This window comes from Pundamilia nyererei, unplaced genomic scaffold (genome assembly GCF_000239375.1).
Source record: "Pundamilia nyererei isolate P.nyererei 1_Seehausen unplaced genomic scaffold, PunNye1.0 scaffold00092, whole genome shotgun sequence".
Taxonomy (NCBI): domain Eukaryota; kingdom Metazoa; phylum Chordata; class Actinopteri; order Cichliformes; family Cichlidae; genus Pundamilia; species Pundamilia nyererei.
The window spans coordinates 1,859,927-1,873,356 of record NW_005187493.1 but is presented as its reverse complement, the minus strand read 5'-3'; the positions used below and the strand labels follow the sequence as shown (position 1 = coordinate 1,873,356).

Sequence of the window (13,430 nt, the reverse complement as noted above, 5' to 3'; positions counted from 1 at the left end):
AAAAAAGTAATCTGATTACAGTAACGCGTTACTCTCTGGTTATAACACATATGCAATGACTTTCTAAAAGCCATAGACAGTTTTTCTAGGCTGGTTTCTACTGTGAGACAAACCCCTTTAAGAATGGCATCCTGATTGTCGCTCCATTTCATAAACAAGACGATCTTCCAGCTGGTGTTACAGTTGACTGAATTCACCTGAAAAACAAACAATCAGAAGAATGTGAGTTGTAGCATCATGTAGTGACACTAGACCTTTCATTTGTTTTCTCATATTCTCCAAAGATCAAAAAAACAAAACATAAAATCATCATAAAATCATTTATTTTAAGATTAGATCAGAGACCACTCTTATTTAAAGATAATATCTAAATGTATTGTGCATACGTTGGCATATATTGCCAGAATCAGTACTTGTAATTCAGTTAATAATCTACACATGTCGCTAAGTCAACGCCAAAGAAACTGATATTTAAAAACCTATTTTAACTGTCTAGTAAACATACTACTGTAAATATGAAACTAACTAATACAACATATCAAACACAGAACTGAACTTTATTCCTCTGGTTCCTCCGTTGGAGTCTGTTTGATGCCATTAACATCTAAGATTTATGTTTTCACTTTATGTTTAAACCACTTGCAGTCATCAGTCATCAATGAGATACAAAAGTTTTTGCGTTTGCTTTTCAAAAAGAAGAAAAATAAAAGCACTTATTTCTTAATCTTTTTGTGTTTCTACTTAATGCCCTTTGATAAATTAATGAAAACAATGTTGCTTAGTAACACAGAGCAGAAAAACAGGACAACTCTCCTAACGTATTGTTAGTTTTAGCCTTTTGTTTGATTGCGCTCAATCTAAGGAGGACACCAGAAGAAGCCTGCAGTTTAACAACAGTCAGCTGTCAGCCAAGCCGGAAAAAGCGCTAATCAAACCTCATTGCATCCTGGATTATCCACGAGCTGGTGTGTGCTGGCATGAAGCGGCTGACCAGCATTCACTGGGTTCAGGACCACTTTGTCCCCGATCACCACCTGCCATTAAAACAAAGAAAAAAAAAGAAAACATTAACAAAAAAAATAATAGTCTTACTTCTTCCGCTGTCTTAACTATAGTTGTGCAGATTCATTGTTTTATTTCTTTTATCTTTTACAGCTTTAAAAAAATATATATTTTCAAATTCTGTGATGTTTTAAATTTTATTGACATCCCTCGACTTTCATTTGATTCTTGGTACTTCCATAACTGTACATGCTCTGGCTGCTTTGTAAAATTTGTGATTCTTTGACTTTAAGGAGGTTAAATTGAGTCAATCTATAGTAAACTGTGTCAAACGACTTAGTTAAAAAACATCTGCCAATGACATGCACACAGGCAATGGACAGAGAGTATCACCATCCATTTATATGCCACTGCACTGTCTATTCTCAGCAGGTTGAGAGTGACTCCAATTATCTTTTTGTTCTTGACCTGCTTCTTAGGCTTCATGCCATAACTAATTTGAGAGGAGCTTAACAGGGAAGCCTGGACTCCACTGTAGTTCATTTTGTCCTTGGACAGCAGCCTACTACTTCCTGCCGTAGGACAGAAGAGCTGTTGCCAAAAACAGCTTTGTGATCAGAGAAAGTGGGCGCGAGCTGAATTCTGTTCAGGGATGTGATCAAACAGATGCCCAAGAATAAGGCTAAGGAGGGCAAAGGCAACCTGCCTCTTAAAGGCCCCATGTATAATATATCATTACGAGTTAATCTTTCAAATAATTAATATTAGTATGAGTTCTATCATTTAAAAAAATGTAGATAATGCCCGTTTTATCTTCCCTGCAGACCTGTATAACCAACGTCTTACAAACATACCATAAATCTGGCTGAAAGTTTAAAATGGAAAAATGAAAACTTACAATTAAGAAGGTGAATATTTTGCTTAGAACTGATGGCTATGAAAATAATATTAAGTACTTGTAGTTTAATATCTCCTACTCACACCATACTAATATACTACTGCACATTAGTCACGTCATTCTAAAGGGATGTCTTAAAAATACAGGATTAAAAAAACCTCCCAGACACAGTTCAGTTGTTTGCTTTGCCTTACACTGAATTACATACGGTATAGTGGCAACACACTCTTATCTACACAATGACTCACACTGTCCCCAATGGAGCGAAGTTTGTAGAAGGGCTGTATGTAGAACCAGGAACCCTCATTTCCAGCAGTGTCCAGCATCACCCTCATGGCATTTTTCTCCAGCAGTGCTGGCAGTCGTTTGTTCACGGTCAGATATTTGTTGCTCTTCAGGTGGAGGAGCTGAGCAGAATTACATTAAACAAATGAAATGAATTAAATTCATGGCAGACAAATCAGAGGCTGAAATCTGGTGTGAGAAGGGAAGTGTGTTTGATGGACATCAGCCTGTGATCAAGGCACTCCTAATAGTGTCTGATGTTTATATAATAAAGTTTATATATGATATGAAATGGAGAGATTATTTGTCATTAATTTGTTTGTTTCCAGTATCTTTTGTTAAGGATATTTTTTTAAGGTCACTTCAGTTTAGTTTCATTTAGTGTGCAGCATGAATTTCAGTTTAGGGGTATTGCAAAACAATACTGTAGTTTGTTTTTTAACCAAACTTCAGCAGTTTTTTAAGTTTAATTGCACTTAGCCATAATATCTACCTTTAGCAAGCTTGCACTTAAATACTTTTAAAAACACTTTTAATACTAACTTAAATCTTATTAACCTACTATTTCCATTTATAAGGCAAATAACCATATTTGGTAACTTCAGTTGGACATCAAAACTGGCCTTACAGGCCTGCCAGCCTGAAGAACCACATGGATTTCTCCCAGGCAATCCGCAAAGATCAGGCTGCGTGACTGATAGCGATATAATTGCATCTGACTAATCAGCAGAGGCCTGGAATTTTTCAAACTTCAGTGTTCTTCTGGAATTCAGGAAATTTTGTTTTTTCCCCACTTTTATATCCTCCTAAACCAATGGTCATAACATTGAAACTAACATTGGCAAGATGATGAAACTCACACCTTATGTGGTTGAATAGTTATGCTAAAGATTGGTGTTGTTTGTATAAGATTTCTAGAAATTAGTGAAAAATGGCAGCACTATATATGATCAACCTGTTCCTGTAAAACTAGTGCACGTGATACAATTTAAAGCATGTAGCAGAAAAATATAGAATGACAGAAATAAGAAAATATTGTGTGTTTTTCTTATATTCCTTTTTGGAAAACATCAAAAATATGTATTTGAAACATAAAAAATGAATAATATTAATATTCTCCAATAACAAGTGAACTCTTATAGGTGTGAGGCACCCCTTGGAAGACTGTTACATATATTTAACAAACATGAAAAAACAGAGAGAGAGAAATAGTGTGTACACAAAATCACATGTGGAATAAATATAGGTGAGTTGACACATGTCAGCACAATGTAACATATACCCAGTATATTAAAATAGGAATCCTAAGAAATTCTATGAAATTTCTGCTTGTTTTTATAATTTCTATTTAATCAGTTTATTTCTGCCAGTGATGACTAATGTCAGTTGAATGCAAACTAGGTGTTAGTTACATCAAAGTTTGTGTGACCAGCTTGTAAACAGCCATTTCCCAGAGACACACCTGAATGACATTTCCATACTGAATCACTGTTCCAAGAAGCTTTTTGTTTTCAGAGTCGTTCTGCTTCTTCTCCAAGTCAGCCGCACTCTGAGATACAAAAGAGATATGAGAGAGAAAAAAAACAAAAACAAAACCGTATCTAACAGCTATTGCAACATAAATCACTGCCAACACTCTTACACAGTAATTCCAAAAGACGCAATCACGTTGGTTAGCCATTAACAAGGCACCACATTATTAACAAAGTTCTTAGTCAAAAATATACGCAGCAGAGACTTTAAGCTAAAGCTCAGGCTCACATTTCCATGGAAACGCAGGCACGATCGCAATCTTCCAGTTTATGACTGTGTAGTCAGATTGCAGATTGCTTTAAATGGTAATGTATTGCAGCAGAAAAAGGGAAAGGAAAATGTAGAGGGTGGAAAGATAGGACAGTAGTAGGGAAATGTCAGAAAAGTCTATAAAAGGACTTCTACTTTATAAAATACCTGCAAAACCTTTAAAAACCCACCTGAAACTGTGACACAGAGTGCACACAATCGATAGAGTGATACACTCACTATGCTGTTTTTTAATTCAGCGTCTACAAAGTCTAGACTTCATCAAGACCATTTAAGCCCAAAAAGTTAAAATAACAAAAAAAAAAAATCTGACTCTTTCTTTAATGTTTATCTTGGGAACTTTTGGGAACATGGGTGTTAACTGCAGTGGTCTGTAGGACCTGCTGGGAGGTTCACTTCACTTACATGTAACTTGTTAAGCAGCACTGACTCGGTGTTCCCTCCAGGTTTCGCCGCTTTCCAGAACTGCTTCTGGGCTGAGTAGCGGTTCATGGGACACAGTCTAAACAGACAGTCTGCACAGAGATAGAAATCACTGGCTTTAGCTGAAAAACTGGATCCAAAAACATGTAAACATGCACACACACTCAAAAAGAGATATATATATATATATATATATGTGTGTATCATTTAATCACATTAAATATCATTTAATCACATGATTTCTAATGACATCATGCTGGTGCACAGTCTAGAAACAGTTATTAAAAACAGATTTTAAAAATAAATATATATTTATTTAATTTACATAATTGAATTAACATTAAAACTAAAATAAAACCCAGGAAAGAAAAATAAATTGGTCACCCAGGGCTAAATCCACATATTTACTAAATATGCACATGTTCATATAACTTTGAAAAAAGGCAAAAAACGATCTGTCCAGATGGTTATAAAGAGAGAAAATGGTCACAATTTGCTCCGTCTGTTTCTGTCCACATTTGTCTTCTCCAGTCACTCCTTCTCTTCTCCTCCATTTAATACAGATGTAAAATATACCTCTGAGTCCAATGCAAATAATTTGTGTAACAATTTTGAAAAAAGAAGAAACAGAAGAACAGAAATTCTATTTTCCCTTTATGGCTAATGACTGTTCGTACATCTCCAAGTCTTTTCATTTCACAAACTGGTGGATCCTTACCCAGCCATGAAAGCTGGGTTCACTGATGTTAGTGGATATGTGACCTGCTGTAGTCAGAATCCGTCCACATCAGACGCTACATAATGTTCAGTTCTCAAACCAGTTGAAATCGGAGCAAATTCTCAAAAATGGTTTTGGTTGCATACCACACTTATTATAGCTGACAATGGTAAATTAGTTAAAAATCAAACAATGTGTACAAAATATATTCATCTACTGGGAGTAAAGCCTGGGAAGGTCGGTGCTGTGTGGAAGATGGGTAACAGCCACAGCTCACACACAAACCAACAGCGTGAACAGCAAAAACACCACAGTAAAGATTATTAAAGACACTCACCTAAATAAATTAGACTTTTTTGCCATTTTAAGTTATGTGCTCAAATATTAAATAACCACAACATTTAAGCACACATTAATCTTTCAGTTCTCCAGAAAAAAAATTCATGCATGTGTGTTCCTGCACTTCAAAAGCATTAATAATTTGCCTGCATGAAGATCAAAGGTCTTTGTCTGCTTCACGGAGCAGTCATCACAGACAACACAGCATGTGTTTGTTGTGTGTGCTTACCAGATGTATGACTATAGTAATGTATGGTTATAAGCTGTGGTTTATAACCATACATTACCACACACACACACACACACACACACACACCTATGTGTCTGCAATGTGATCCAGCAACACAACAAGTTGTGGTCACTCATAGGTTGTAACTGTAGCAACGATGATTTGCAGCTGTCATCAGGAGTCTCTGATTTTGCTGCTCATTTGCATAGATACTGCAAAAACCGGTCTGCAGGGAAACTAGTGTTTTTTTTCATTTGCATGTGGATGCAGTTTTAACAGAGTTCCTCTTCTATCCTGGGAGACTTCCTCTTTTGTAACAAGCTCTACAGCAACTACTGTTGAATCCCTCACAGACTTCCACAGGATGAGTACTGATAAAGCATTTCGCTGCAGAGTTATAGCCGCTTTCCCTGCTGAGTTCAACTACAATTCGACAGTGACTCCTCCCTGCGAGTCCTGGCTTTCCTCTGACTTCACCTCTCATCAAACCACAGCTTTCTTTTCTAAGAGGATGAAAAGAGGAGAAAAAAGGAGCAATGTGTCCATCCTTTCTCCATTCTCTCTCTTCTTCAGCTCTAGTTGCAGTAACATGACCAAATAAGGCCGGCCAAGAAGGGGAGTGGGATGACTGAAAGAGAGAAAGGAGGGTGGAGACTCCCCAGCCATATATTCTGTCATCTCTCCTTCTCCTTTCTGAATTCCTCCAACCATTTCACACAGAACTTGTTCCCTCGGAGTCAACGTCTCCGTCTGTGTCTCCTAAATTGTCCTCGGGCCTCCCTTAGCCCCTCCCCATTAAATATGGTTTACTTCTTGGCCCAAAACATGGTTAGAAAAACAAAGCAAAAAGGAAGTGAAAGAGAAATGAGAAAGGCCAGAAGAGAATGAAAGAATGTAAAATAGAGCACAGAAAGGTCAACTAAGTGGAGAAATTGAGCTTTTAGATATAATCAGTGTGCGTTTATGTGTTCCACATAAATCAAAACATACAATAATGGATGTGGCTTTAACTTGTAAACATAAATGAAACAATGAATACATATTTCACACAGCCTGTTTCACACGCAGCACTCCATGGAAAATATTTGGTGCATGTGACAGATAGATGATCAGCTAATAGACATTTACCTTGCATCACAGCCAGCTGTGAGGGGAAACGTGCTATTTAAGTGAGACAGAGGTGAGAATTTCTTCCAGGGTCACAGATTTCTTTCTTTAGCATGCAAGTACACAATTGAGCTCAGAAATAAATCTGTCTTTGATACTGGCCACCTCGTATGTACTTATAAATGCTGACCTACAATTGTTTAGCTATAAGGCGGGTACATGATAAAACAACTGAAAAGGCTAAAAGCCTATCTTAAGTCATATGACAGAAATCTTAAGCCAATGCAGAAGAAGCACTGGATTTTTAATATACACACACACACACACACACACACACACATCTCTTTTCATTGTTTTGTAGGACGTCCGTAACTAATATTAGTAATAACTTTGTATCGCACTTTTCAAAACAGAGTTTCAAAGTGTTTCACAATTTGATTAAAGTAACACATTAAAGATAAGTATACATATCCCAACATCATTCCTGCATACGCACTTCCACATACACAAATAGATGTAAACCAAGGATGGGGAAAGGATTAAGAGAAAGCTAGCCAATAAAAGTGAGTTTGTCAGAAGTCGTTTAAAAAAGCCGACCTGATAGGCGGAGGAAATTCGGTGGCTAGTGCCCTGTGCTTGCTCACGCACAGCCACAGTGACAGAGTAAGTTATGCATGAATGGGCTGGACATTGATCTACTGCCAGTCAGTGTGCTGAAAAGGGTAAATCCACAAATCACCATAACATGTGCAAAGTATGAAAGCAGCTTTAAGGCTGGGTTCGTATTCACGCATATATTCATAGTTATTCAAAGTCGTCTTCCTCCATCTCTCCCACACACAGTGCTGAGTGATTCTTGACTCACAGCTGAAGATGGTGTTAGATTGTTTATACTCTAAGGCACTGTCACAGAGAACAAGTGAGCTGCGAGTGTCACACACATGCATATGTGACTTAACTTAGCAAATAGCATAAACGTTGCAAATTCGGGCATCTTTTTAAAGTAACGCCACCATCTAATGTGACAACAGTCTGAAAGTCAAAGTGAGGCAACAAACTGACTATAAGAAGACATTCACTGACAGTAAATGGGAGGCGTCATGGAAAACATTTTATTTCATACATCAGGCATATTGTATCAGCTGGTTAACTCAAGAGAAGTATGTGACTGAAATGATTGTTGTATCTGTGCTGGTTTGATTTCACTGTCAGACTGGTTTTAAAGACAAGGTTATGAGAAAGTCTTTTAGATGCTGACAAACTTCCGCAGATTAAAGAGGATCAAAAGGACGACGCTTGAAGCCGTGCAGCCAGCAACTGAAGAAACTCTAAGGGGCTGTAAAGCACACAGAGATGACTGAAAGTTTTATTACAGCACAGAACTGCCACCATACTTGGACATCAGGATAAAGGTACGACAGCTTCTCATTCAACTGAATGACAACATAAAGTTGCGCACTTCACTGTAGCTGAAAAAAATAATAAATTGGAAATTCAGCCTTTCACTTTATCTCCTCTTAACCGTCTGCTACCCTGTCCAAAACACAGTACTGGATTTTTTTAAAACTACGCTGAACAATTTACAAAGAAGTAGTAACATAAATAGCATCTCCTGCAGTAAATATACAACATAGTCTAGCTCAGGAACTGGGGAAACATAATGCATTACACGTTTTCTATTCTCTGCTAAATCTGAAACATCACCAACAATCTGGCTTGTATAAAGTGCTATTCACTGCATCCCTCTTATCCTGTTGGAGGTATTATAGAGGAAGCACTTGTAGTGCATCTGAGACAGTAAATGGATCTACTGACAACAGCTTCCCTTCACCGTTTCCTGCAGGACCTCTCATCTCAATAGGCAGGAGAGGAATTTGTGCAGTTGTTAGCAGGGGAAGGGGGACTAAAGACAGGCCCGTTTCTGGTGTTTATCGCAGATGAGCCACCCAGCGTTTTTCTGCAGTCCGTCTGTAACAGCATCAGTGGCTCGGTCTGACAACAGACAAGTGGTGGTAAGGAGCTGGCACTTCAAGTATAATTGAGTCTATTTAAATGTTTCAAGTTATTTCAGGTAAACCAAGGCATGAGTTGTGATAGGCAGGAGTTGGCAACATCTGAAGCCAGCACAAGAAGACGCTGCCCAGTGTAATGGCCTTCACATGCTACTAGTTAAGCAGTGAAAATGTCAGAGTACAACAAGCAAGCAAAAAAAAAAAATCACTTGTTCAGAGACCTGTTTTGTTAATGGAGTCCTTTCTAGTGTTTGTTTCAGGTTTCTCACACCAGAGCTTTATAATTAACACTATTCTAGAAATAGACCAGCAATTATATAGCACTTTTCTAGTCTCACTTCTCAAAGCACTTTAGACTACAACCCAGAATAGGTGTGGTAAAAAAAAAAAAAAGCAATGCTGTCACACATCAAACTGACAAGCATCATTTTACCATGTTCATAAAACAGGCAAATAAACCAAATCTATTAAAAATTCAGAAAAAGAAAAAGAATTAAAAGACAGTTTGACTGAGAAATTATATTTATCAAGTATTTAATGAATATCTTTCATACAAACTATGACCATTCTGTTATTGTTATACAGTGTTTTACACATTCTCTTTACAACAAAGATAAATGCAAATGCACACTATGGGGCTTATTATATACTTTTTTAGAGTGGTACACAAAGGTCTATTCAAAGCTACAAAGAGAAGAGTGTTATGAATACCCACAGCTCAAAACTAAATTTTAGGTCAGAGTCTCACTCACCAGAGACTGTACACATGTCTCAGATTTCAGCTGTTTATTACATGAAGTGCCAAGAGGTCTGATTGGTTAATACAAGTCGAGTCAAGAGGCAGCTTTGGCTCTTAGGAGAAATAAAGGCCAGTGTGATGATGACAGTCCCAGAGTGACAAAGCCAAAGTGTGCCATGTTTACATGTAGAGAGTCCCTGTCTCTTAAATTTCTTTTGTCAAGTGCCCATATACAGTAAATAAAATGTATTGTATGTTTAGTACATTAGTTGTCATGTCAACGCACTATTACATGGGGGTTTTGGGTGGAAACCAAAGTATTTTATTAATTAAAGTGCTGAAAAAAAAAGATGGGTTGGAACGTCAAGATTTATACTCTTGGCTCCAAATCTACAAAATGCTAACTACCATCCATATAACCACATTGCTGACAACATTTAAATGCAATGGCAGGTGCATAAAATATAAAAGAAACAGCTGTTAAACTGATCCAAATGACTCCTAATATGTCAACAGAGTAAGTAGCTAAATAAAGGCTGCCTAAGTCAGCTAGAAAGACAAGGTTTCTACAGACACTCGTTGATTGAAAGTATCTGCCAGTAGGTCAAGTTTTCACCATCAATGATTTAGATAAGGGCCTTTACATACTTTGTCAGTCTTAAATATGCATTTTCAGTCATAGAAAAAGTGACAGTTCTGAAGGTTTTGCAACAGCTAAAAGTGAAAGATTTTAAAGAGGAGGGCATTTTTGAATAACGCAGCTTTCCTCCACATGTAGTAACTTTGATGAAAGCAACTGATCTGACTGGTTGTGCGAGAGAGCCTTAAATCACAGTGACTAGAACGAAACACAAAGCAGTCTCTGCCTTAGATGTGTGTGGATGTCGCTCAGTGTGTGTGTGTGTAGCATGTGTGTAAAGGTATCTGAAATACTGTAAAGGTGAAATGCAAAGAAAAGGCTGATGTCTAAGCCTATGGACAAAGGCTTCACGAGTGGGAGTATAAATTGTGTGGAGAGTGCTCATGTTTACATTAGGAGGAAATGTTAAGCATACCTCAGCAGTGACCGTATCACAGAGTGGACATGGCTCGTCTGGCCTTATTGCTCTTATGGTGTCCACTTAGTGGGATTATCACTACACAACTGGGTCTCTTTCCAGCTGTGCAACTCCTCATAGTTTTAGGGGTGGGTGGGGGTGGGGGGGCAAACAATGAAGACACGTATTGTGAACACATGCATGAGTTTGGCAGCTGTCAGATTTTTACGTTTTACGATTGGTTTTCCCCCCATGGTTGAAAAGTAAATTTTCACCACATAGCTCGTGCTTCATGCATATGTCACAGCTAAAAGTTAAATGTGTCAATAATAAAATGAACGTCTTCCATGTACTTGTAGTTTCCTTTTAATCCTGGTTCACTGTCACATTGACTTAAAAGGGACACTTTCATACAACAGAGCCATTGTTAACGGTGTTTAAAAACACCGCCGCCTTTTCTTCTTTTGACATCTTAAAGTCTCTGCTGTGAAACGCTCCATTTCTTTTCTCTTTACAGTATATGCTATACCATTAATGGGACATATTGCACACGTTATAGCAGATAAGTAAGTACACTACCTCTTTCCTATTTGGCTCCTTACAGAAACAGACTAGTTAAAGATGTCTCTGCGGAACCATTCTGAACAACATTCTGAAGCCAAAAGACCCAGGGTCATTTCAAAGAGGTACTACAGGAACTGCACTTTAATGAAGCTATAAAATTTCAAACAGATTATTATGGTCAAACTTGAAATGCGCAGGCCTGAGACACCCTGATGTTTACTCCATTTTACATCGTCCAGGCTTCTTTTCATTGCATCCTACCTGCCTGTATAAGGACATGTCTGCTTATTTGCATACCTTCGCTTAGGATCCAAGAAATGTCATAGGGTTGCTATTTTAAATTTTACAGGCTCCAAGTCCATTATATCATTGCTGTTATCACAGAGTTACTTTGTCACATTTTAAACTCTACCAGAACCAAAAGGATTATAATATTTGTACAGGTTAAGTAGTACTCTACATTTTGAGTAAACTAACCTTTAAGGAATTTGCTATGTATGGTTTTACTGGAACCTTCTCCAGGTGGCTTTGTCCACATCCATTAATAACACCTTTTTCCCCTCTAGCAGACACCCAGAATCCTCTCTCACTGGCATTAAGGCCTCTTCTGATCAAGCTGACACAGTGAATGAGTTACTAACTCCAGTTAGACACAAAAGGTCTATATTCTACTCTATATTGCCAAAAGTATTCACTAACTCATTCAATCATTGACTTAGGTGTTTCAATCACTTCCATGGCCACAGGTTTATAAAATCAAGCACCTAGGCATGCAGACTGCTTTTTCAAACAAACGTGAAAGAGTGGGTCACGCTCAGTAATTTCCAGAGTAGTACCATGATAGGATGCCACCTGTGCAATAAGTCCAGTCATTATAATTTCTCGCTACTTAATATTGCACACTCAGCTGTTAGTAGTATAAACAGCCAGTGCTTGGGATCATTGCAGTCCTAAATAAAATAAAGCTTCTGCAGAGTCTTTCTACGTGGTGCTTGTATGGTGGAACAAAATCTGACCTCTCCTTTCTGTATTCATAATTCCATCAGTTTTGACAAGATCCAAACCACGACAGAGCCTCCACGATGTTTTACACACGACCGTAGATGATCAATGTCGTATGTCTCTCCTGACCTCCTACACATCATTAGGCCTGCCACTTCTTCTTTTGTCCTCTATTTGTCCAGTTTCATAAATGTTTTTAAGGACACGCTGTACAACAAGGCAAGACATCACCTTTTTGGAACAGATATACAATTTTATGTGTGTCATACTGACAAAAAGTGAAGAAATAATGTATTTTTGCGAAAGGCTGCTAAAAAAAAATAAAAAATGCCTGAAGATACAATTTCGAATTGGTTATTTGCTAAATTGTCTGTTATGTGTAGACACAGCAATACTTCATCCCTTGTGCTCGGTGTCTTTTTATCCTTGGTTAGTGTTAAGTGGTGTAAAAAAAAATCGAAAGCGAAAAGGTTGAGAAGGTCACTTATATAATGAAAGACATTTAAACAAACAAGAACTCCTATCAGTAATACATACATAAACACTCACACACATAATATATAAACAGTTCATATACAAAAATAAATAATAAGTTAAACCATGTAAAACACAAACTAAAACGTGAAAAAGTCACAATCTTGGAAGTTGAAGGCCAATATTGATTAACACTGTGCAGAAGAAAACTATGCTCAGTATCTGCCAGATTACTGAATGGAGCTGAAGTGAAATAAACTGCCAATTTCCAAAGAAAAACATTGAAAGACGTTCGGAAAGCCTGGAGAACTATTGCTCAAGAATTTTAAGAAATTGCAAGCCTGGCTTCTTGGAAACAAAACATAATGAAAGGAGGGCTGACTCAAGAATTTTGCACAGTACAGTCATTAAGACTAAAAGCAACACAATAGTTGAAATCACGCCCAGGAAGAAAACATGTCAAACGTTGCCACTTTGTAAGTTAATAGACTTATCGTATCACTGCTCCATTGCTAAAGAACAGGTAGATCTGACTATAATTACACGGCTATTCAATTTAATGAATGTGTTATTTAGATGTTTTATGATCCCCAAGACAGTGTTTAGCCCTATTCTCACACCTGCAAATGCATCTGTATTATATACTAATGGGAAAGTAAAGAACTAAAAGACAAATAAAATAATTCAAATGGATAAGTACTCATATGTCTTATATGCTCACAACGTACAATTCTGAAAGGCTGTAATTACTCTCTTTTGTAGGCTTTTATAGAAATGGCCGATACAATTACTTTGAAT

The 13,430-nt window shown here is 37.4% G+C and overlaps 1 protein-coding gene across 4 annotated transcripts in view; it reads right to left on the bottom strand.

The window, feature by feature from the left end:
* LOC102200029 (inositol 1,4,5-trisphosphate receptor type 1) overlaps positions 1-13,430 on the bottom strand; it is a 72,660-nt gene that overhangs the window by 54,639 nt on the left and 4,591 nt on the right. For all 4 annotated transcript variants that reach the window (XM_013912515.1, XM_013912516.1, XM_013912517.1 and 1 more), the window contains exons 4-8: positions 4,394-4,503; positions 3,648-3,734; positions 2,149-2,307; positions 936-1,034; positions 114-197 (exon numbers count right to left, since the gene is read on the bottom strand). In XM_013912515.1, the coding sequence (XP_013767969.1) occupies positions 114-197; positions 936-1,034; positions 2,149-2,307; positions 3,648-3,734; positions 4,394-4,503 (539 nt within the window). The remainder of the gene's footprint in view (positions 1-113; positions 198-935; positions 1,035-2,148; positions 2,308-3,647; positions 3,735-4,393; positions 4,504-13,430) is intronic.